The sequence below is a fragment of the Molothrus aeneus genome, chromosome 2 (genome assembly GCF_037042795.1).
Source record: "Molothrus aeneus isolate 106 chromosome 2, BPBGC_Maene_1.0, whole genome shotgun sequence".
Taxonomy (NCBI): Eukaryota; Metazoa; Chordata; class Aves; order Passeriformes; family Icteridae; genus Molothrus; species Molothrus aeneus.
This window is the reverse complement of record NC_089647.1, coordinates 16063815-16089660: the sequence shown is the minus strand read 5'-3', so window position 1 is coordinate 16089660 and position 25846 is coordinate 16063815. Positions and strand designations below refer to the sequence as shown.

General features: G+C 40.9%; 1 protein-coding gene across 2 annotated transcripts; it reads right to left on the bottom strand.

The window, feature by feature from the left end:
* Window positions 1–1543: 1543 nt before the first annotated feature.
* CCT8 (chaperonin containing TCP1 subunit 8) lies at window positions 1544–12379 on the bottom strand. 2 transcript variants are annotated; one of them, XM_066571986.1, is made up of 15 exons: window positions 12264–12379; window positions 10449–10539; window positions 9733–9812; window positions 8386–8535; window positions 7945–8125; window positions 7184–7245; window positions 6371–6508; window positions 5763–5941; window positions 5580–5646; window positions 5412–5499; window positions 5158–5273; window positions 3828–3899; window positions 3493–3657; window positions 2973–3092; window positions 1544–1779 (listed from the first exon to the last, which is right to left on the bottom strand). In XM_066571986.1, exons 1-15 carry the CDS (start codon window positions 12321–12323, stop codon window positions 1702–1704), a joined length of 1647 nt encoding a protein of 548 aa, XP_066428083.1. In that variant the 5' UTR covers window positions 12324–12379; the 3' UTR covers window positions 1544–1701. The 2 variants fall into 2 exon arrangements, with proteins under 2 accessions (XP_066428083.1, XP_066428082.1); XM_066571985.1 differs by lacking the exon at window positions 1544–1779 and adding an exon at window positions 1804–2533.
* Between the last annotated feature and the right edge of the window lie 13467 nt (window positions 12380–25846).

Genomic DNA, 25846 nt, shown 5'->3' with positions numbered 1-25846 from the left:
GCTCTCTTCTCCACAAGCTTCATTTTGGCTTTCATGTGAATAAAATCTTGGGTCTGCCAAGCTAGAGCAGCAGCTGCTTGCATTCAGTGCATTTTTCACAAGAGCCTTACTAAGAAATGGGCATCTTGTTCTTGTAACCCTTAGAGCCATCAGCAGTGGCCCTTGTGCAGCTGACTATAGCAGTATGCCAATCCTTCTGAAAACTTGCTGAGTTTATTTTTCAGCCTCACCAACAACTGACTATAAAGCCAGCATTAGTAGAGCTGTTGTATGGCAGCCTTATTTAGGCATAAGATAGCTCCAGACTTGATTTAGCCTTCCACTCCCTTCTGGTTGTGAGCTAGAGTAGCGCTGGCAAGAGTAGTAAAAGGATTAATTATTGAAGTGGCTTGGATTTCAAGTGCAGTTCTCCTTTCAAGCTACTTGGAGACACATAAGCTGTTTACTTCCTAAGATTAATCTTAACAGAGGGCTTCAGCTGAAAGATTCCAGTCCTCTGCATCATTCTGGCTAGCACTGCTCAGCATTTATTTTTAAGGTCATTAGAATGTGATGCAGTTCACTGCTGTCAGGACGCCCTTTTGAGAGCATGGGGAATTAAAAGAGTGAGGTGAGAGATGCAAGTAAAAAAAATGAATCATAGAATCATAAATTGGTTTGTGGGGGAAAAGGACCTTAAAGATCATCCAGTTCCTAACCCCTGCCATGGGCAGGGACATCTCCCACAAGACCAGGTTGCTCCAAGCCCCATCCAGCCTGGCCTTGAACACTTCCAGGCGTGGGGCAGCCACTGCATCTCTAGGCAATCTGTGCCAAGACCTCACAACCCTTACAGGGGAGAATTTCTTCCTGTGTACCAACCCTAAATTTCCCCTATTTCATTCTGAAGGCATTCACCTTTGTCCTGTCACTATATTCCCTGATGCAGAGTCCCTCTCCAACTTCCCTGTAGCGACTTCAGACACTGGAAGGTGCTGTGAGGTTTCCACACCACCTTCTCTTCTCCAGGCTACACAGCCCTGACCTTCTGTGCCCCTGTCCATAGGGAAGGTGCTCAGTCTCCTTATCAACTTGGTGCCCCTCCTCTGGACTCGTTTTAACAGTGTTCTGTCTCTCTTATGTTTGAGGCACCACATGTGTACACAGTGCTCCAAGTGGGGTCTCAGGAAAGGGGATACTTAATGCAGGAGACCCGCTGTCAGCACTTAATTATTTCAACATTCGACTGCTTACACTCAGGTACTGGCCAAGGAGCACAAATAAGAGCACAAAGAGCCACAACAATTGCAGCTCATGAGCTCCCTGCAGCAGGCTCACGGTCAGCCTCCCTGCACATTGAGTCTCTTGTGCCTGCAACAGGAATTGGTACGTGAGCTCCCCCTTTCACTCAGCCCCTGAGAAGTTCTGCCTCCTTCTTCATCAGGAGAGCATCAGGCAGCCAGCCAAGGGGTCAGCCCATCATACCCACAGTGTCATTCATCCCCTACACATTCACAGATTGGGAACGACATGTCATGCCAGCTCCAAATGAAGTCAGTCAACATTTTAACAGTGAGTACATTTATTGAGGTGTTTGAAGTTCTGCACTCCAATGGACACTGTTCATAATTTAAAGGCAAGAGCAAAACACTGTGACAGGCTCCAACTGGGATATTAAAAAACTCACAAAGTCATGTCACTTAAGAAATACAGTTAAATTGTTCAGTCATTTTGGTCTTCATCCCAGTCTTTCTTTCCTGATGGAGGCTTTGGGCCACCAGCTGGTTTTGCCATAATGATCTTGAAGAGAATAGAGAAGTAGAAAAAGCTAATGTTAAAATCAGGCTTGTACCCTTCTCCTACAGCCACATGATGCTGACTGCTAGCATTCACTACATCCATGCCATTTCCCTACTCTGAACCCAAGCCAGTGAATATCCATCTAACTGAGATATTAACAGCTTTTTTCTTCCTTGAGAATGTTAGAGGCTGAGCCCTGATACAGTAAAAAGAGGTATTTTACCTCATTTTTGCATGCAAAGTAAGACTTCAGTTAGTCTACAGAAAGTGAGTGCTTAAATAGGCCAACAGCAGACTAGTTTACAGGGTGCACACTACAGAAAGGATTATCAAAGCTATTGTTCTCAATTACTGTCTCCAAGTATCACACTTTAAAACCATGAAGTCCATCAGTCCTACCACGCTAAAGCTCATTCTCTGCCCTGGCTACATGGACAAGTAAGGCAAATCTGAACTTGCACTTATCATCCCATGAAAATTTGGATTCAGGAGCAGAATCCATTTGCAAAGGGCACGAATACAGGACGTAGCAATCAGCACACAGCAGAAGACAGCAGTGTTACGTGTTCTCAAGGAGCATACAATCTCCATGTGCTTGTCAATGAACTCATGCATGCACTCACAGATACCTCTCTGCTAGACACACAGAGCTTACTGCACTCTAGTTTTCAGGCTCATCTTTCCAGTCATCCTTATCCCAATGTCCTTGTTGCTTAGGGGCTTTTGGACCGCCTGCTGTTTTTGCCATAATAATCTACAAAAATTTTATATGCAAATTCATTTTTGCTGAAGTTTCACAAAATAATGAAAGATTTTTATCCTCAAGACCGTAACCTCTATTTTTCCTAAAAATTGGATTTTCATGTAAAAATATAGGAGAGAAGTTTCTTCTACTAATGCTTGTTCCTACAGAAGTTAGGGTAACTCTCTGGATGCAAATATAAACTTTTTTCAAAATATCAACAAAATCTTGAAAAAAAAAATCCCAACAAACTTTAACAGTACTGCTATAGAAGCAGCCACATTCCAGATTACAAGCTCTTGAATAAATGCCTTCCTGGCTTCCAGAAATGAACAAACCACATTCTGAAGTAGCATTATGTTTACACCTTCCATTTGCAGGAGAGATTCCACCTACTTGCAGGAGGATTCTGCCAGGTTTTAATTCAGCACCCAAATACACATAAACTTACCTGATCAACCCTTAGGACAGTTACTGCTGCATTTGTAGCTAGCTTGATACCCCAGAATTTTCCAAGATACGTGTCTAACACACCAGCTTCCAACATGTCCTTCACTGCAGCAGCTTCAGCCTGTCAGATGGGGAAAAAACATCATTTAAAACTTTCTCAGGCTTTCACCTAGCAAGGTGGTATCACTTTTCTAATCTCATTCTCTCCCTTTAGAAAACCTTCATTCCTAATCCATTAGCAGGAAGACAAAGTCAGTAATTTCTGAAGACCTACTGCCTGTCACATTAGTTCAGTATCCCCCTCCACCTCTGACATAAGGCCATTATACTATACTGAACTGAACTGATTGCTGATAAAAAGAACATTTAAAGATTTCAATTCCTAAAAGTTATTATTCTAGACTGTGCAACACAGAGCTCCCAACAATTTAAAATAATCTATAAATACTTCATACTGATAGAAGTACTATGAAGTACAACCCTGCACTGCAGGGCAACAAGTAACATCAGAGACTACTTACCTCAATATCAAATCCAACATTCTTCTTCCCTTCCTGATGCATGGCATAAAGTTTGGAGATGACCTCATTAGCCTTTACTCCAGAGTTTTCTGCCAGTGCTCGAGGAATGGCTTCAAATGCCTCAGCAAACTTCTTGATAGCATATTGGTCAAGCCCAGGACAAGTCTAAAATGAAGGTGAAAACTGTATTAGCATTTCAAAAACTGTAAGACAGGGAAGCATTTCCCCCCCACACTTGTTATTACACAAATATGTATGTTGGTATGAAATATTATCTGTATTTTTTGTAAGATGTGTGGATGAAGATGAAAAGCCAAGAAGGCTGTTTGCCTCACCTCTCCATAAGATGTGATCTGCTTGGCTAATTCAATCTCTGTTGCACCACCTCCAGGAACAAGACGTTTATCCTGTGGAAAGACCACACCAAAACACAATGTTTTGCTTGAAGTATCCACTACTTCTTATTTTTTAGAATTTTTCTAGTCTACCAAGAATGCAACAGAACTTTATTCCACACAGACTTATTTAGAATCCACTTCAGAACAAACATGCATTATAAGGGAAATCTACCAGAATTTACTCATTCGCTCCAATGTCTTTCAAGAAAAACAGCTTCTTTTGTAAAAACCAAAATAATAATGCAGTGGGTTTTGTGTCTCAGATTTTTTGGCTTTTTAAAAAAAATTCAACTCCTGGTTAACTGTAACAGCATTCCTAGATTTTCTCATTTTTTCCATTATTTTGGTGGGAAATATCATCCAGGAAACCAATCTACCGTACACTAAGTTTAATATCTTAACAGGTATTACGAGGTGTTGGGACTTTTTGTTTTGTTTTCTTGCATTTTAAATTAAGCATTTTGTACATCCTTTGGCAAACCAGAATTTACTTATTAACTCTGGTCTCTTAGCCCACAAAGTAATCATCATAAATCTTAAAAAAGCACAACTCCTGGAGACAATCATAAATGCACAGCATTTCTGTACTCAAAATCAATGTCCATGTGTTGGCGTGTAGAGGATATTAAGATTCTAACAGTTGTAACAATTTTTGCATGCTGTTTTCCAAGTAAATACAGGAACATTTCTTTTTGTATAAAAAGAAGAAAAATTAAATAATAATATTTAAGACCACATAAACTGCTCACACAAAAAAAAAATCCTCTGTAAAACTGAGCTCTTCCATCCATAAAAACCTACCTGTGTTATGTGGAGGAAGCATGAATTATCACCAATGAACTAGAAACTGAGTCTGCAACCAATCAGTTTCTCCTGATCCCAAGTGACAAAGCTATCTAGCTTTTCTTCTGTGCCTGCTTTCCAAGGAACATTACAAAACATTTAGGGAGTAAGTCAAGAAAGAGCTGACTGTCTTTAAAAAGTGGTAAAGGTAATCCATCTCCAAGCACTCACTCATTAGTGGAAAACTGAGTGCAGTTCATGGTAAACACCACCTTCCACGTACCCTGTGCTCACAACAAAATCAGTCTTCTCTACACAGCCCTCCACACCTCAGTACCACACAGCCACTCTGCAGCTCCAGAAGGCACCTAGGCAGATTAATATCTCCTGCCTTTGGTAGCAAATGAGCACAGAGCAGGCTCAAGCCTTGCCTCAAACTGATCCACTGCTCACTTTTGAAAACCCCAGTGTTCTCGTTACTTACCCTTGTGAGTACTTTGAAAGTATTGACACCATCATCCACGGCTCTCTCTATGTCATCCATCAGATTGTCTGTAGATCCACGAATGAGGATAGTAGAAATGGCTCCATCCTCCTTTTCTGTTCAGAGACATGCATTACTGAATTAATTCATTAATCTTAGATCCAAAGCACATAGAAACACAGCACAGCAGTGTCAGCAGTTCTACAGAACATACATAGAACAGCAGTGTCAGCAGTTCTACAGAACATACATACCATGCTTAAACACCACAACCTGTGTATCCCCAACCTCTGATAAATACACACTATGGCAGTGACCCATTTCTTCAAGAGTGGGGGGAGTCTGGAGAGAAAAACATGAGTTAAGAACTGAACCTGCTCATCAGTTCTCATCCTCCTGCACCTCATTTGGGAAGTACATACCAGTCTGGGTAGGGCTGTTGCACCAACAGTTTTGCACAGTCTTCTCAGGTCCCACTTGGAGTTCAACCTTTAAAAACAAGTTTCCATAACAATGTTAACACGTGCAAAAATATTGTCTTAACTTGGCAAGTACATTTCATAAATCTGGTAGTCCAAATGTTTTCATGCTCTCCTAGTACCTACCTTACTAACATAAGATTGTACTTGTTGGCATAATGAAGAGCCATATCTGCCACTTTGCCACCTGTCACTACTACATTTGCACCACTATCAGCAATGGCCTTGACTTGCAAATCCATTAGATTTTCTTCTCCTTTACTGAAATTCATCAGTTCTTCAGCATTCTTTATTAGGACAGTGCCCTAGTAAAACACATACACTGTGAAAATGCAGCATTAAACCACATACCTACAAGTTTCTGACAAACCATTTTGTCTCCCAACCTATCTGTAACCCTTAAGTCATCCTGTTTTGTAATACTGACACGCTCCCCCAAGCAACAGGGTAAAACAAGAGAGAAAAAAAATGAAATCACTAGGCAATTCTAGACAACCTTGGGGTTCAGAAATTCAAGCCATAGTTTGGCTCAAATAACCCAAAAAAACCAACACCATCTCCCCATCTCAAAAACCCTGTGAAGCAATCAAGGTTCAGAACTTTTCTATACTAAGAAAATCAATATTCACCAAAATATCTCAATCACCAAGTGTCGAAAATATTTATAGCTAAGTCTAAAAATAAGAGCACATATGCATAAATAGAGATGTAACTTATTTTGAGCTATAACATACCTTAGTTTCAGTTATCATACCATCAAAAGGGCAGGAATACACAGCTATTTTTGCATCTTTGACAGAAGTAACATCTCCTTCAGTTTCTTTTTTAAAAACCATGCCATGCAGTACTGAGGAAGCAGAAATACCAGCACCCTGAAAGGAAATAAAATGGAATCTGAGACTTTTTACAAGGGCAAGTAGTAACTGGACAAGGGAGAATGGTTTCTCACTGAAAGCAAGTAAGTTTACATTGAACATCAGGAAAAAATTCTTCCCTGTGAGGGTGGTGAGCCCTGGCAGCCCAGGGAAGCTGTGGCTGCCCCATCCCTAGAAGTGTTCAAGGCCAGGCTGGACAGAGCTTGGAGCAACCTGGTCTAGTGGAAGATGGCCCTATCCATGGCAGGGGGCTGGAACTGGAACTGGGTGATCTTTAAGACACATTCCAGCCCAAACCAAACTGTTCTTTGATTCTGTGAATGGGGGAACATTGTATTTCTGACCATTTGTGGTCAGAAAGCTGCCCTACTCTGCCTGAAAAGCAGACCTCACAAGCATTTGGATGTATGTAACACCTTGAGTATGAGACTTCAGCTCATTCAGCAACAACAAATATTGTCTAACAGGCTCATATTTTAGATCACTTCCAATATTAATGATTTTTGTTTCTGAATGCTGCTACTGGGCATTAAACAAGAGAAAGACTAATTTCCAAAATTTAGTACACCTGCCACAACAAAATGAGAAAAGACTCTCTGGAAGTTCAAAGATGAACCCTCTTTACACTATTTACCTTAATAATTACAGTAAAGCCAGCTACTTCAAACTTACCACAATTTTGCACACTCTGATATTATCAACGTTAAAATGACCAGAATCAGGAAGAATAGAAACTGGAAAAAAAAAAGAAGAAAAATAATGAATATGTCTTGCCTAATGAATAAAGTAGAACAATGACACCATCAATAATGCCTGGAATTTTTCTGATCTACTTGATTTCAGTAGTTTGAGGTATCTGCCTAAATTCAAGACAACTATAACTTGCTAATAACTGGCATAAAAAGAAAGAGAAATTTTGTTTTTAAAATGTAATAATCAGAAAGAAACATTTATTCAGGCTGCTCCGTTAATTTTGTTCAAATATGCACTCATACAGGTGGAGTCAAGAGGTAAGTCTAACCCAGAGTATTTAGAGAAATCACTGGAATTAAAAATGAAGGTTCTATCCCAAAAATCTACAGGGATAACAACAGAACTACAGTCTTACTTCCATTGTTCTGTGGCTGTGACTAAAACCAGCCTATGTGAAGCACAGTATGTCCTCCTTATGACGTAAAAAGAGGGAGAAAGATGGATTTCTGCACTAAAAGGGCTTGAAAGCTATTTCTAGAAATGCCTAGTAGGAAAGGCAAACCTTTTCTGAGCTACAATGCCAACGCAGAGTTCAACATGAGGAATATTACCCTCATTTCAGAGGTAAAGCATTCCATCCAACCCAACCTGCTGAACTAACCATCCTTCCTATCTTCCATGAAGATGTAAGGACCATAACCAAACCCACTCAGTTTTTCAGCTGTTCCAGCCCCACTCACCACAGGCCTGAGCAATAAGCTTTGCCAAGAACCGTTCATTGCCGTATTGTTTGCTCATGACTGACGTGTACAACAAAGATGCCACCTCTTCAACATCTCGAAGGTTCTTTGCAGAACAGCACACCAAATCTGGAAGAATTTCTAGGGCTTTCTTGCAAGCCTTTTCATATCCTTCAATCACCTGTGCAGCAAACAGTAAATATTCACTACAAGACTTCACACTGCTTTTAACTGCTTTTCAAATAGCCATAAAACTTTAACAGATGCAAGTTTACAAGGGAAGCAAGCCATCAGCAGAACACATGGTTCCCCTTCAAACATCTTTATGTAAAAAATTAGGTGGGAAGAAAGCAGATGATTTCACAGTATTATGACCCAAGAACACTGATAAGCAGCCATCTGGATTCAAGCTCTGTGAACTGTAGTGAGAACATAACTTGCCTCTGAGACAGACAACCCCATCCTCAGAAGGTCTTCTGCTAACTCCAGAAGAACTCCAGCAAAAACAAGGACAAAATTTGTTCCATCTCCAACCTCTTGTTCTTGCATGTGTGAAGCCATCACAAGCATTTTCGCAGCAGGATGCTGGACCTTTAAAAGAAATTACACATCTTGGTGACTAACAAACACCCCACCCAAGACTGCAGCTTCAGGCACTTCCTATGCATCTTTCTAAGCTCTCTTATTTGGAAGACTGATATTAGATGTCTCAAATTGTACCTAGAGATATGAAGAATGCACAAAATTGGAAAAGAGAGCCACACAGATATTCTTAATTGGCTAACTTCTCTAGTAAGAAAAAGCAGAAATATATATTTTAAAAAATCAGAGAACTGAACATTGCCACTACAACATAAATTAGATATCCTTGACATTGGTTCTGAGCTACTTTCACAGGATGCAGTGGCTCCACAACTGATTTCTGCAACAGGAAAACACTCTGGAGTTTAGATCTTCAGATTGAATTCATGCGGAACATGCAAAATACACATATAAATAACAGTTTCATTTTAAGAGGGGAGAGTGTGGGAGGGTTCTGCTTAAAGATTGCACTGCTTCACTTTTCTTTCAAATAGATAAATGCAATAAAATACCATATTCCTGAATACTTATACCTGCCATTTGATACCAGAAAGTAACATACAAAACATATCAGAGCAGGTCACTAGTATGCAGATTATATTTTTTTAAAAACAGAACTAAGACTTCCACAGTAACTTTACTCATACTGAACACCAACACAATGTATTCAATAAGTAAATACTTCATACTTACACAGTCTCTATCACTAAGTATAAAATTCAGTAAAATATCTGTGTTATGTCACAAATATAAATTTGAAGTCGCAGGAAGAATTAGGAAAGTCTTTTCATACCTTCACAGTATTTACATAAGTGTGCTGCTACAGCCTCAGATTGCTAAATTCAATTGATGGATTCTAAGCAGTCAGGAGAACATGTCAAGCAACAACACTGGGAGATTAACTCAACAGCTATGTCAGGCAGACTTTTCCAAACCATTGCATTTCTAGACATAGGCCTCTTTTAAACCTACTGGTTTTGGGGGAAAGTAAGGAATTATTAAGCATCTCCTACAATTATTAATGCTGCTTCACAAAAGAATTATATTCTTCATGTGGACCTCAAATTCAGTGAAAAAAGTAAATGAGTTCCAAAGTGACATATGTAAATAATCTGTCAGAGTGACCTTTCCTTACTGACAGTCAGAATCACAACAGCCCATAAGCAGAAACTCTGGTTCTCACCTGACTGAAGCAAGAAAACTTACCTCTAACTCTCTCAGGATAGTAGCAGCATCATTTGTAACAAAAAGCTTTTCCAGATGATTGATAACCATTTTGTTCATTCCTAAATGGGGAAACAAAACAATTTATAAAAATAATTCCTTATGCAAACAGTATTTTGAACACAGACACTGTCTCCTAACTTTCAGGTGTATCTTGCACATTAAAGTGGTTAGCTCTGTTTCTAAATTAAGAACTTCAAAACATTTTTGTGAAATAATACTTGAAGTGTAGGACATTAAGGAAAAATCAGTAATTTCTGAATAAGCAGTTTTCTGTTCTGAAATTCCAGCACATAATTTAATTAAATGATACAGGAGAATATTTTGTTTCCAACTATCTGACTGAACAAGATTATGTTCATTATGACTACCTACCATGTTATCATGTTTCCTTTAATTTTTATGCTTTTTCATATATTTTATACCGTGTTTCAAAGAGAACACAGTAACTGCTACAAAAACCTGGCAAAAGCATAACTCAAGCATAACTCAACTGAACTCTTGAGCATTACTCAAGAGCAGTCAAAACAAAATCTGTTTTCTACAGTCACAAAGAAATAGTCACATATCTGCAGTTTTAGAGCAAGTCCAATGTGTTTCCCCCAGAAACAAACAGCTGCTTCTTTGTCAGGGTATGTTTAGCCTCCAAACATAGCATTTGTCTCAAAAATGCAGCAATAATTTTAGGATTTATTTACCATTTGGTCCATATGCTGTACGGGTGGTTTGAGCAAGTTCTTTGCATGCCTGGATGTTTCTATAGACAGCTTCTTCTAATCCTGAATAATGCTAAAGAGAACAATGATCAGAATTAGGATAACAAAAAAAAAGTGATGAATTAGTAATTTCTCGTCAAAGCAGTGTCAATCTTCTGAGTCCCTCAAAGTTACTTATTAATATACATTTGATATTTCACATACAGTTTAAACAGACACCAAACCTTACCCAAAGACAGTGAGAGCTACTGTGTACACCTTCTCAACTAGGCAGCTCAGCAGGCACAAAAAGCTTCCAAAGAAAAAATGTGAACAGTGACTTGACTTGCAATACAGTTTGCATCCCCACAGTCTTCCAAAATAGTTTTGTGACATGCCAAAAAGAAAGAGAAAACAACCAAGACCCAGCTGGAGAGGGGCAAGGGTTTCTGTACATGCTTCTTTACTCACACCTTTGTATGCTACAAAAATAATTTAACTCAGTGCTACATTCAAAACATGTGCAGTTTGAAAATTCAGAAGCAGAATGATTAAGCAAAATATCTGTGCTTGAGAAGGCAATCAGCCTGGCTTCAGTTTGGAAACCTTAAGACAAGATGGGATCCCCAGAAAGGACCTTAAGAAAGAAAAAGCAGGATAAAAAGTACTGTGCAGCCTGTTAGAGAAGGGAGAAAAGTAGTAATAACCAAACATCTTAGATTGCCAGCTGCCTCCTCGTTTTGCAGAAGACAACTCTTGCTGTTCTGGCCTTGAATTTTCTACCACTGAGGCCACTCTGCTTCCCTGTTCTGCCCCTGCCCTGAACGTCTGCCTTTATTTGGCTCCAAGAAGGATACTAAAAAGAAACACAAAGGGATTTCAGAGCTGCTACCTTCACTCTTCTTTCTATAAAGTAGTAGCAAATGGAAAACTTTCCTCTTTTCCCTCTTTCTTGGAGAGAGGGACTTTGGATAAGGACCTGGAGAGACAGGACAACGGGCAATAGCTTCACATTGAAAAAAGGATGTTTAGATTAAGTGTTAGGAAGCCCTGAAATTCTTCCCTGTGAGGGTGGTGAGGCTCTGGCACAGATTTCCCAGAAAAATGTCCAAGACCAGATGGGGCTTGGAGCTAAATGATCTTTAAGGTTCCTTCCAATCCAAACTCTTCTACTGATTCCATGAATAAAAAAGAAAAAACACCACACCTTCCTGCTTTCTGCCCACTTTTCAAAGAAAGCTTCTCCTTTATTAAAACACAGTCCTTCAACTCTACCAAAATCTTAATTATGTTAACATTAAATACAGTGAAACTGGATTTATTGGCAAGCAAATATATAGAAAACATTTAATTGTTCTGCATCGATTACAAAGGTAGCAGAAAAAAAAAAAAATTGAGAACGACCCGGATACTTCTGAGCAGCTCCAACTACAGGCTGAATGTTGCTGCCCAGCCCCTGCCAGAGCTCTGGGACCAGAGCCGGGCCCTGGCGCATCCCGGGGCCGGGATGCAGCGGCAGGGCCAGGCCCAGGGCAGGGCGGGCAGCGCGATCCCGGCCCGCAGAGATTTCTGGAAGGCCGCGTGCGCCGGGCGCCGCCCCGCAGGGCGGGCAGGCCCCGATCCCCGCAGCGCCCGGGGCCGGGAGCAGCCCCGGGCCGGGAGCGGGGCACGGCGCGAACCCCCGGCCCCCGCCCCGCGGGACACGTGGTGCCGCCGGGCCCTGCCGGCCTGCCGGGGCTTTTCCCGCACCGCCACCCCGAGACTCCTCCCGCACCCGTCCGTCCATCTATCCGCGCGTCCATCCAAAGGCGGTCTCACCTTCGCCCCCTCCTTGAGCATCTGGGCGAAGCCCGGGGCCTTGGGAACGTGCAGCGCCATCTCCGCTCCGCTCCGTGCGCGGCTGCGGCGGCGGGCGGCGGCGGGAGCGCGCGGGGCACGGCGGGAGCGCGGGGCCGCGCATGCGCGGGGCGGGCGGGCCGGGGCCGGGGCCGGGCCGCCCCTCAGGCCGCGGGGGCCCCCTTAGGCCGGGCCGGATTCGCCGCCGGGGGAGCACCGGACCAGTGTGGGGGCTCCCTCTCTCTTTCCGTGTCCGGGTCAGGAGACCGTCGCCCGGGCGTTCCTCGGTACGCTTTGCGATGGAAGTTCCAGGAACAGCGCGGAGTTTAATGGCCACCGATGATAAACGTCATAAAACTGAGCCGACTCCTGTCAGGCGTTTCACTTAGTACCTACTTCTCTAAATGGAAGCACGATGCGCAGATAGGAAAACTAAGCATCATAGAATCACACAGTGATTTTTAGTCAAAAGGGACCTTGAAGCTGATCCAGTTTCAACCCCTGCCATGGGCAGGGACACCTTGCACTAGGCTGAATTGTTCCAAGCCCCGTCCAAACACATCCCTGGCCTTGAACACTTCCAGGGATGGGGCAGCCACAGCTGCTCTTGACAGCCTGTGCCAGGGCCTCACCACCCTCACAGGGAAGGCTTTCTTCCAATACCCAATCTAAATCTGCTTGCTTTCATTTTGAAGCTGTTAGGAAAATTACTCCACAAACACCAGAGGTTTATGTCCAAAAAGGAGACAGAGGAGTCCTTTCTGGCTTTATTCGGATAAAGGGAGAGGCCATGGGGCATTCCCCTGGGATCTCTCAAATTTTTGGAGGATGCAGCCTCCTTTTTATCCTAATTTCCCTTCTCTCTTTCCCCATTGGCTGAGATATTTGAGAGGTACAGACTTCCCGGAACGCCTGATCCCAAAGATTTCTCTCTAATGGATAACCCTCCCTTTTAATTTTTAATTCTTACAGAATTTAGGGGTTTTTCTTCCCCATTGTTTCTTTCATCTCTTAATGTCCAATTTCATTTTTCAGCAAACCTAAAGTTTATTTGTAAAAGTAAATATCTTTTTCCATTCATCAATCAGTGGAATCCTTCCCATTGTTTCTTTTATCTCCCAGTGCTAGTTTTATCTACCAGCAGATCCACAGCTTGTTTGTAAAGAAAAGTCCGCTATTCCTCTCAAATCCATTTCCCGTTGTCCTGTTATTGTCCACAAAAATCAGACTCATAACTTGGTGTGCAACATGCCAATAATTAAACGCTCAAGATACACAATTTATTTCAGAATTGCACAAGCCTGGGTGCTCAATGGTCTTCCATAAATAATGCATGGTAACTATGAAAACTTTTTACTATAAATACATTTCAGCAAACAAAGGAGTTAGTGTTCATTGGCTGCAAGTTACACAGTTCTCTTATGCTTGAATAACTCTTGTACTTTGCCCTAATTCTACAAGTCTTGGTATATTTTTTTCTCATTATAATCTACATTCTCACAAGTCTTTGTATAAATTTTTCTCATTATAATCTACATTTTCTCTGTGCCATTGCTGTCTTCTACTGTCTCCAGGTATTTGTAAGAAGTTTAACAAAACAACTGCCAGATTCTGCACCTGGGATGAGGCAGCCGCACATGTATGGACAGACTGGGGAGCAAGACACTGGAGAGCAGCACTGGGGAAAGGGACCTCAGGATTCTGGTCTACAGAAAGTTGGATATGAGTCACAAGAGGGCCAGCTGTGTCCTAGGGGGTGTCAGGCCCAGCATCTCCAGCTGTGCCAAGGAGGGGATTGTCCTGCTCTGCTGGGCTCTGCTCTGTACTGGATCAGCCTCACCTCAGGTGCTGGGGGCAGTTCTGGGCACCCCAATATCGGCAGGCTATAAAGCTATTAGGGAACATCCACAGGAGAGCTACAAAGATGGTGAAGGATGTTGAGAAGAAGCCCTGCAAGGAGTGGCTGCAGTCACTTGGCTTGTCCAGCCTGAAGGAGAGGTGGCTGAGAGATGTTGTTATTTAGGAATGGTACTCCCCAATTTTTTGCTTCCACTTCCATTGAAACCATGTCCTCACTGTCCTCCCTTTCCATCCTACCCCAGCACACAGTGGGATGGAGAGGAGAACAGGCAGCATAAGAGGTAAAGATCACAGGTTGAGGTAAGAGCAATTTACTGGAACACCAATGAGTTCAGGAAACAAGCACTAACAGCAACAGTACTTCTGACAGAGAAAATCAGCAATCCACACAGAACCCCCCCAAGAGCAGACAATACCCGACTGTTCCCTCCACAGCACTTACTCCACTGGACTTCAGTGATCCTTGTGGGTCCCTCCCAACTCAGGACACTCTTCAATGCTATGACTACCCTCTTGGCACAGTGCTTTTATCAAAGCTTGTGCTACCTACCTTTTTTAAAGCCAGAATACCACTAAAACCATAATATATATGTATGCTTGTGACTATGAATATAGACAATATCTATGTATTAAGCTGTATTGAATTAACACTAAAACATCTCTTTATGTTAAAACCAGGATTTCTTTGGGACTGTCTAATCACAACTTTGACTTGGCCTTGATCTTTTTTTAGCCATGCATCTACACCATTTATTTTCTGCATAGACATTGACATGCTAAAGGACCATGCAAAGGTCAGAGGGTTGGCTATTGGCTGCACTTTCACCACCCAAAATCTATAATTGTGCACATGGAAATCCCCAGCTTATCTGTAGGCACTTGTCTGTCAAATTCTGGGAGGGTAAAATTTTAACATGATCTTTGGAAGTTCATAGGAAGGACAGAATATTATTTTTTGTTTGCTTATTCAGCTATGGAATAGAAGGGTTTGAAAAGCATCTGCTGAAGTGTGAGTAGAACAATTGTGTTTCACCAATAATACTGGCCAGTGAAAAAAAATGTAAGAAAATGTAAGTGGCATCTTGAGGGAAGGCTAAGGGTCATGCGGGGTTTGCAGAGAATCATGCTTAAACCCAAAAAAAAAATTGTGAACCACATAGGGCTGAAAATTCAGAGTAATTCTCTTAGTAACAGCAGCAGCAGTTACTTTAGCTTTCCCCCAGATTGTATTTATGTCACTTGTAATGTAATGGGAAGGAACAGACTAATCAACTAGAGTATGTCCAGTCAGCTAAGTACTACTTAGGTCATTGCTCTACGGGTCCTGGGTTAAACACTACCCTCATCCTGGGCTTCTCTCACTTGTGCAGAGAATTGCAAGCTAAATAGGTGTAAGAGACTCACAGTGCAAAAAGGGGAAACTGTTTTTGTGTATGTGTGAATCTGCACTGTCTAGGAAGCAAAGGGACAACCAGTAACTAAGGAGTACCTCCCAGGCAGATTTGGTCTCTTCACCCACCCAGGGAAGCGAAGGGAAACACAGCAAAGGCTGTGTGGTTGTGTAACTTAAGTCTGTACCTCCCTGTAGTGGTTTTCTGGTCCCTTCACAAAATGACTGAAAACCTCAGTGCAAAAGCTAAGCTGAATTTTATGCTCTACTATCTAAACATAATGCCAAACCTTCTGCAGGAGGAGAAGAATGGGCACAAAGTAACTGGTTTAATTTGGAAAATGTTATTGATAAAGTATGTTCTTTACAACATGAAACAAAATTTAAACTAGGCAAAAACAAAACTATTTTATGCTCAGTTTTGGGAGCTTGTCTTACAGCAGCTATAGAAAGTCACCTTAAGTGAAGAAGTGAGGAAAAAGCGATAATAGACTCCCTTCAAACCTTAGTGTAAATTTTGCAAAAGCAATTAGATGAACAAAGAAATGAAAATCATTTATTATGGGCTGCCTTGAGAGATGAATATTTTAAGAATTCACAGAATGCTGATTCCTCAACAGAGGCAGAGGAGAAGGAAACTCCTCACATTAATCCAAATTACCCTCAAAAATAATTAACTCTGATGAAAAATTGTGGGGAACACTGCTGTTGTAGCTTGAGACCTCTAATTAAAACAGAATACAACTATATCGATGACGAAGATCTCGACCCGCACATAAAAAAGGAGTACGGGCAGAGACAGAATATGTATTTTGAGTGTCTCTCTCTGGGGGACATCAAATTGATTTGTCTGAACAGGAGGCCAGTGGATATTGGGGACATGGAGTTTTCTTAACATCAGGAGATAAGCATCACACATGGTCCCTGACACAGTGTACAGCTTTATGGGCCAGGGGAATGAACACCTTGGAAAGGGAGACCCTTTAGCCATAGTTGGTACCCCCGACCAACTCCTGGAAAACATTCACAAAGCTACCTGTTTGCAAATAATGCATGAAAGAAAATTAACTGCAGGCTATGAGTCACCCATGCAATTACCTGTAAAGTCTGAAATTATGCCCCCTTTAATTTGAGGCCTTCCAGAATCACTTAAACTCACAGCAATTCTTCTTCAAAAAACCATAGCAGCTATATCTCCTGTAGAAGGAACAGATAGTTTTCTTAGTAACAAGAACGACCCATTTGTTCCCCTTTATGACTTGCTGAGGAAAGGGGTGAAATGGGATTGGACTTCTTCTCACAAGGAAGCATTGCAATTGCTGATTTTTGAAGCAACAGCTCATCAAGTGCTGAGCCCTATCCATGCTACAGGTCCTTTCCAGGTGGAATGGGCACTTGCCTCCTCAAGGCTGTCTGTACACAGGGCTGGCAGCGGGAATGGGCACTTGCCTCCTCAGGGCTGTCAGTACACAGGGCTGGCAGCGGGGTCCTAGGGGTCCAACAAGGCCTCTTGGTTTTTATTCCTGTGGTTTCAAAGATCCTGAGAAGAGATACACTAACTGGGAAAAAAGATTGTTTGTGGTTAGCTTAGCTCTCATAGAAGTGGAAAAAATTGCACGACAACAACCAATTGTATTGAGAGGCCCTTTCGAAGTTATTAAGACAGTCAGTACTAGGACCCCCCCACCTGACAGGGTGGCCCAGAGAGCTTCAGTTAGAAAGTGGTATGCTCAGATTGAACAGTACTGTAGCATCTTCTCAATAACAAAAGGAGCTGTAAAAAAATTAGTGATACAAGAAACCGAGAGCTTGGGTAGCAGCCATGACAAACCTGCCTCTGTAACTAAAGTAGCCCCTCCTTTCTCCCTCAAACAATCAGCAAAGTCTTGGTTCGCTGATGCCTCTGCTACACGAGGGAGAAAGGTGTGGAGATACAGGGCAGCAGCCCTCCACACTTCCTCTGGTGAAGGAATTATTACTTAAGGAGAAGGCAGTGCTCAGGCAGGGGAGCTGATAGCTGTTTGGAGTGTTTTCCAACATGAGGTACAGAATACCTCTCTTGTCTGTATCTACACTGACTCCTATGCTGTGTGTACCAAATGATCCTAAGAATCCAGCACATTACCCTGGACAGCCTGTTCTGGTGGACCTCTCTTACTATAGGGCAAGTACCACTTGTGCTAAAAACCCCTCAGAATGAACATGCATGGGTAGCCTCCAATGCTCTGGGGAAAGAGCATCAGATAAATACACTCTGGATAATTCCATCATTCTAATTTTTTCTGCCTCTTGGTGGCAGAATTCTGTTGTGTTTACTTTTTCACAGAAGAATTCTGAGGGGCACAAAGACCTGATTAACCATGATAACACTAGTGTTGGATGACAAAAATAATGTTTTCCCTCCCTTTATGGTAACATCTACCACCCAACCATCCGTTATGCTAAACCCGAGAATTTTTTAAATTGGACCATATATAATCAGGAAAACAGGTCAACAACAAGAGACCAGCATGGTCTCTTAAACAAATTGCCAATGCAAAATAATGCCTCAGAAATTCAGCCAGCTCATTCACGTTTTTTGCAAACTTCCTTCTAGGGCTGGACTACCTGGTTGTGAAAATGGAACCCTTTTAAAAGACGGACACCAAGAGACATAGCTGGTGTTGTGGGAACAGGATTGGGGATTCTAAATAGCATTGATTCAGAAGTATTAATGAATAAATTGGCTGCCACAACTAGAGATTTGACCAAATTACTACAACCACTGCAGTCATCCTTACTGGCTTTGGGAACACATCAGTGGTTGTTATCAAACATATTACCAAATAGGGAAAAGATAAATGTGAATGACCACAAATTGGTAATTGATGCACTCGGTGCTACAGCAAACAATGTTTCTTTGGCTCTCAGCTGTATCCAGGCTCAATTGTGGATGCAGTCAGTTGCTGCCTCAATTATAAGGTGAAGAAAGCACTTTTCCTACTGAAATTCGGAAAATAATTTGGTACACTGCCACTGATTTTGAAAAAGAATTCCAATCTTGCTGGATTTTACTTACAACCCCATCACAAACACAACCACCCCCTTTGTACTAACTATATGTAATGCCTCAGTGCATTTGATGTTTCCTATGATTGCATTAGGGCTGAATCATGATGGTGCTATTTTCTGTCCTTCCAAGCTTAGGGAATGAGCTCATCAAATTGGTGAGAAATGGCAAACTGTTAATTTAGAAACTCCTATTGTCTGAGAACAACAGGGGTTCATCTGTGAAAGTATTGCAATTATAGCTCAACACATATGTCTGGACAGAGCAAAATATCTGTCATTTTGAAATTCATCCTAACGAGACTTCTGAAACAGTCCTTGTATATGTAGGCAATGGGTGGTCATGCCTTAGAACTGCTTGTGATACTGTATTTGTAGAAAAGGTAGTAGTGGATACTAAAAATAATTCAAATTTTTGTGTTTGTAACTTTACTAAAATCACAGGATGTGATTTTTCTTGTGAAGCCCCAGTTACTTCTTATCAGCTTTTACAATCCAATTACACACCGATTCACAAACTATTGCCTACCCCCATTGTGACGAACCTTACTTGGGTAAAGCAATTGTTGCTTCATCAGGATTTAATCGATATTTTGGGAAAGGTCAAGAAAAACGGACAGAAAACCCTGGTAACTGTATTTCTTTCACAATGTGAAAGAAATACATTGTGTTATAGAAAGGGTAAGAAAAAATGCCAAACACAGGTGGTAGGATACTCTTTTTAGGTGGTCACCTACTGCCACAAGTGTCCTGAACAAATTGTGTCATTCCATCATTGTCCTTTTGATTTTAGTTTTGATTAGTTTTATTTTATCAGCAATCTTATTCATTATGAATTGGAGAATGATGAAACAGTTCACACAATTGACATCTATAATTAATGCCATCTATAACCTGGCCGATTTCCTCTCTCCTGTGGACATTCCCCAAGGCTATTGATGCAAGGCAAACTATATGAGTAAACCATAATTATGAATTATAAATAGATTATAAAATTTGGATGTGTGTTTTGAAATAATTTTTTGTAATCGCGTGAAAATTATTTTTTATTTTTGTGATTTGTTTTGATTATTTGAAAAAATTGTTGTATTAATATTGACTGTATTTGTTTATTGTTTCCTATTTCCTTTTTCCGATTTTTCCTTTCCTTCTTTTCTTCTCTCTCTCTGACGTACTGTCTCTGTTTTCCAGGATATGCTACCAACATTGACAAGTCCTGAAGACTTCACAACATCACTACAGAACCCTGCTGATGGAGCTCTCTTGTCGGCAACGTGAGTCACAGGGTGGTGTAAGAGATGGTCTGAAGTTTCCCTCATTTCCCTCCTGACCATCACAAGGACAGAGACCAAGACCCTGAAGACCTTGACTGAAGTTCTGGCCTGGTTGAGGTGGGTACTCACCAAGTGATTGTTTGCGGGTGTGCTTGCTGTGCCACCATGGTACACTGCTTCAAGCAGGGACCATCCCCATTCATCACAATAGCCCATGAATTTCCCCACCTCTTGGTCAGATACCAGTCACTTTGGAGAAAGTCTGACTTTCTGAGGTAACTTTGGTGATCCCCCATGGAAAATCCCTCATCTGCCTCACAACTATCGTCAAGGACAGAGATTGAAGCCCCTCCCAAGGACCGAGACTGAGACCCCCATAATTCTAACACAGCAGTGCTGGGCTGGCTGAAGCAGGATGTTTGCCAAGTGTTACCTGCAGATGTGTTCGCTGGACCAAGACTGGTTTCCCATAGAAACCAGTCCTGAAACAATGGGTCCTGCTCACTGCTGGGACTGGTTTGTCCTGTTTCAGAACTGGACTGTCTGTACTTGTTCTCAATGGACTTATTCTCCACTGTCCTGTACCTGTTCCCCTCCCCTGGAGGACTATAACAGACCCCTGAGTTAACCAAAGACTTTCAGATTCTCCCCAATGTGACAAGACAGATCTGTTGCCTGGACCACAAAGATTTCGTCTCTCTGTTGGTAGCTATATCCCTCCCTCTTTTTCTCTATCTCTCTATCCTTTATCTCCTTTCTAATCCTTCTATCACATTTGTTGTGGGCACCCAATAAAAGGTGCATTTGTTTTGATTAATACTGAAATCCCCTCTGTGTTGTTTTTGCACTCTGAGATCAGTTAACGAATCATCATGACCCCCGCTTGTACTAGCGGATCATGACAACAGGAAAGCAAGATTTCCTTACCATTTGGAATTCTTATCTCAGTGTGTGCTCTCTCTGCTATAGCTAATCCAGGTAGCTTGACCCACAGGAAAGCATTTCTGGGGATTTTAAAGGAGTATTGCTTTAGCATGGAAGTGTTCAAAAGACTTTTAGATGAGGCAGAGGGACATGGTTTAGTGGTGGGTTTAGCACTGCTGGGGGAACAGTTGGACACAATGATATTAGAGGTCTTTTGAAACCTAAACAATTCTGTGATTCCACCTGCACAAGTGACAAGAAATCAGAAGTTCCTCAGAACAAGGAAATTGAAAAGGATGATAGTCTCAGAAAGGAATCAATGCTGTTTATATTGAGTTTGTATTGCAGGTACAATCAAGACATATGTTGTGACACTGGTATGGTACTCAACAAAATACAATCCAAGAGCCTTTATTTCATGGGAGAAGGCAAAATTGTTGAGATCCTTCTTGTTTTGTTGCCACAAGAAAAAAACATAATTGGGAAAAAATTACACATCCTCTAGATGCTAAGTTCTGTTTTGCTTGAGGAAATGATGTGCAGGATCAGATAAGGGCTAGCGAAACATTTTTCCTCATATGAGGAAAACATATGACCAAGTATGACCAAATGTATGACCAACATATGACCAAACATATGACCAAGTTTTCAGCTTGGTCATGGGAACTCTTATCCAGTAGAGTGCACAGAAGCCTGGAAATACCTGGAAATATATGCCTACTGCTGTTCTTGTTGTGTGGGAAGGACTTACCAGGACCTATGTGGTGGTGGAAACTTGGAGAACACAAAACTGAGGAGTGAGGGAAATGGGAGTTTTAGGATGTAACTGGAAAATATAGGAAACAGTGGAAGAGAGGGGCAAACCCAGCATTGAATAAATTAAGATTTAATAAGAAATAATACCCAAATGAAATAATGAAGAGTAGAATAAATAACATCTATCTGCAGCCTTCTGGAAACAAGCTGCTACCACACCTGATTTGCATTTCTTTCAGCTCTGAAAACACTAAGCAAAAAAATAAATAGTTAAAAAGGCAGGATTCTGAGCTCAAGACCACAACATATGCTGTTTAGTGCCTGAGCCACTGACATCTGCAGTCTTCCTTCTTCACTTTGTCATAATGTGACTTTGATGCCCAATTTGGAATTTTCTAAGGATGGTCTAAACCAGTACTAGATCTTCAGGAGACGGAGGGTTTTCCAATTTTTAGTACTTTGTTTATCTGCCTAAATAATTTTAAAGGCCTTCCCCAAGTAACTAAAAATTTTGTTTCTCATATTGTCCCCATTATCATTAATTTTAGGGTTGTTCATCATGAGTCCTGTGAATATACCTGTTGAGAAATTCATTCATTCTCCACAACTCAGGTCAGTGGGAGTCTTCTGGCCCAGGGTGTGCAAGGACACTGGTCCTTCTTGCTGCCAGCATGACCTAGGGAACTTCAATGTGTCCCATTATTTCCTGGCTACTCTGTCAGCCATCTATCTCCCAGCAACTCAGAAATTGGCCGGAATCTGTGCCTGGTTGTGAATGGGAAGAACTGTAAAGACACCCCTGCAGCCCTCATTTCTGCACTGCAAAGCCTGCCCAGCTGTAACTAAGAACCATAGCCCACTGTGGGATTCACATGCTCTGAACCTGAGAGAAGCAGTGAGAGAAGCAGAGAAAACAATGATCAAAACAATTCTTATCTCATTTGCTGTGCCTGTGTTGTGCCAAAGTGGAATGCAATATGGAGATTGTTTATCCAAAGTGATGGTGCTTTGTTCCCTTGGCCTATCAGGGCCAAGCCCGAGTCCAGACTGTCGGGCAGGAGACAGTCTGGACACGCAAAACAAGATTTTGTTCAGTTGAGTGCTTGTTTCAGTTTTGATGTAGTGTAATATAGTATAGAATAATATAGTATAATAAATTAATTAATTAGCCTTCTGATATCATGGAGTCAGATGCATCATTCTTCCCAGACGTTGGGGTTGCCTGCTTTTACAATGGCCCACACTATGGAAAATGCAGTCTTTCCTACATGGTTCTTGAGGTGTTTAAGGAAATGTTAATGAATAAATGCTGTGCACTTATGCAAAGCAGGAGATACATGTTGCACAAATAAGGGAATCATGCCATAATGTACTATGGGCCAAAAGCCACAGAATGGATTTTTACCAAAAGTTGAGACTGTTGCATGGGACTGGTTCTCAGCCTTGCACACTAAATACCCCAAGTGTGATCTTCTGTTTGAGCAGTAGATACACACTGTTACTGTTTTGGAGACAGGCAAGTGACAGGGACACAACAAGGTTCGTGCAGTAACAGCTTATGTTTATTGTGGGGCAGTTCCTTCTATAAGGCTTTCAAATTTCACTTGCTTACAGACATGATTGGTTCAGGGTGTCCACTCCACCTAGCTCACTGGTTAATGACACGGGTGCATCTGTGCTTCAGAGGGGTTGGCTGAGGTCCTCTGTTTGGGTTTGAATCTGACCTAGCATTATTGTGTCTGGGACTTGTTTACTTCGAGTTGGCTAGTCAAGCTGGTATTGTTAAGCCAAATTATCTGTGCAGCTTATAGACCCACTATAGCTGTCACACACACTGCCTAAAAAAACCTGTTATGTTGAAGACTGTACTATTTCTTTTTAAAAATAAAGTGACATATATATATATATATATATATATATACACACATAAATAAATAAAATCATTACAGACAGTTAACCAAGGCATCCTTTAAGTAGTGCAACACAGTTTACATATAAGCAATGACCAGAGAACATTTCCCAACATAGCTTCAAAACAGGTTATTATGAAAGTACCAGTGTTGGAATATGTACAACAACAACAAAAAAGGTTACATCCTGCTGTTAAGCCCCAAATTCACTGATGTTGGCTAAAGGATGTCACCAGACATTGAAGTTCCAAGATGAAGGTGACATGGTGGTGTCCAGTCAAATGTTGGACTCAATGATCTTGGAGGTCTTTTCCAACCTTAATGATTCCAAGACTCAGTAATATCAGGCAGGTTTAATTTCAAACCCTTTATTTGGATTAAGATTCTTGAAACAGTAATCAAACCATAAAGAAATTTCTGCCTTTTTTTCTTTTGAAGGATAATTGTCCAAACTCTTTTTCATTATCAGTATTGCTTATCTTAGTAACTCTGCAGGCTTGGTGTTCATTGCTTATCAAAAATAGATTTTATCCATGATGTATTTGAACATCCTTTTTCCTTTTTTTTTTTTTTAAACATAGTACAGTAAAGTGAATGTCTAAATGTTTATTATGCATCTTTATGGCTCAGATTCTGAGTTCTGTGACTAAAATGTGAGCATCAAGGAGAAGACTGAGGGGAGACCTCATCACAGTCTACAACTGACTCAAATCAAGGGGAAGTGGAGAGGCAGCACCTATCTCTTGATTCTGGTGATTGGTGAGACGACCTGAGGGAATGGCATGAAGCTGTGTCAGGGAGGGTTTAGGCTGGATATTAGAAAAGTTGTCTTTTCCCTGAAGTTGTGCCTCCATGATTCTAGTTCTCTACCATACAGTGTAACCAGCAATTTGTCTTCAGTGTTGAATTTCTATTACTGCTGGCATGTACAAAAAAACTACAAAAGAAAATGCTCTATTCTGATGAGACTTACAAAGGTTTATGAATTTGAAAGCCAACAATTGGTATTACATACTAGAATCACTCTCCAAGCTGAAACAATGAGAGTGCCATGTACAATATTTTTACTGTTAAAAATTTTTTAATTATTTTACTCACTGATGATGTAGATTAAGTTACTAACAACAGTGTGGCTTATTCAGTTAATCTATTGTCAGATTTAGAGTTATAATAAAATATCCCAGACCATCAATAGGGTGAAAATAAGGGAGATCTTAGAACAAGTGGGATTGCCATCTGTATGACACCATTGCATGATGTATGGTTCCAAAAGGCTGAAAATGTTCTGCAGACTTCTCAGTAGTCTGAAGAATAGATTATTTTCAGTTGGGCATGTATCTCTACTTGCTTGTGATAGAGGATTCCAGACACATGCTTTAGATGTTTCTCCCTGAATAGAATAAAACAAGGAGTCTTTACACAGCATCTAACAGTCTCACAGAAACCTGCTGCTTTAACCTTTTGTGTCTATTTCTTGGTTTAAGGAAGCTTAAGTGAGATTATGGTGAAATTTCTGAATGGTGGTGTGAAGAGGAATAGCAAAACTGTCTAATATGTGGGTATACAGAACTTTAAAGAAAGGGGGTTCATCTGCAAGAAATTAGACAATGTTTCTTAACATTGTCTATTTGTCTAAGTGTAACCTTTCACTTTTTTGTAATCATTAATGGCAAATTATGGCTTGTAAAAAAATTTTCAGAAGGAAAAATATTTGAAACTGTTTTCTTATACTTGGTTTTTGAAATTTTTAAAATTCAAAACCAGTCTGTCATGTCTGTTTGCCACAGCTTTTGTAACTTTTGAAAGTAATGCTTTAAAATTAAATATCATCAGTTGTTAAGCTGTGGTAATACAGTCAGTTCTTTGCGCAAAGAGCACTCTGAAACTTTTCAAGAATTGTGAGCTATATTAATTGCTGGTTTAGTTCATTTTAAACCACTTTGATTTTATTTATGGCTGTAAAACTAAGAACTAGGTAAATGGGATGGGAGTTATTTCTCTTTTAGCTAGTTCAATAGTAATTTTCTAATTTTGTATTATGTTTGAAGACTTGAAATTCTCAAGTAGCAGACAATTTGATCATCTAAAGTGTAACCTGAAACATACAAAAATGTGTATGTGCACACGTTTGATTTTTTTTAGATCAGGATTTAGATGCCTCAAACAGGAGCTACAGCAGCCTGTCTCTAGTTCATGGTGCTAAAACAATTAGCTGGTACTGCCAGTGGAGCTTATTAAAAAATTATTACAGGTTTAGTTTGGAGATTTCATTTTGCTTTTAGATTATTATGGATGACAATATGAGGAAAATCATAAACTCAAAACAAGGTTGTCCCTAGGGGCTGGCATGAATGTGGAATGAGGCATCAAGGTTGTTTTTTGGACAAAACTTGCTGTAGCAAA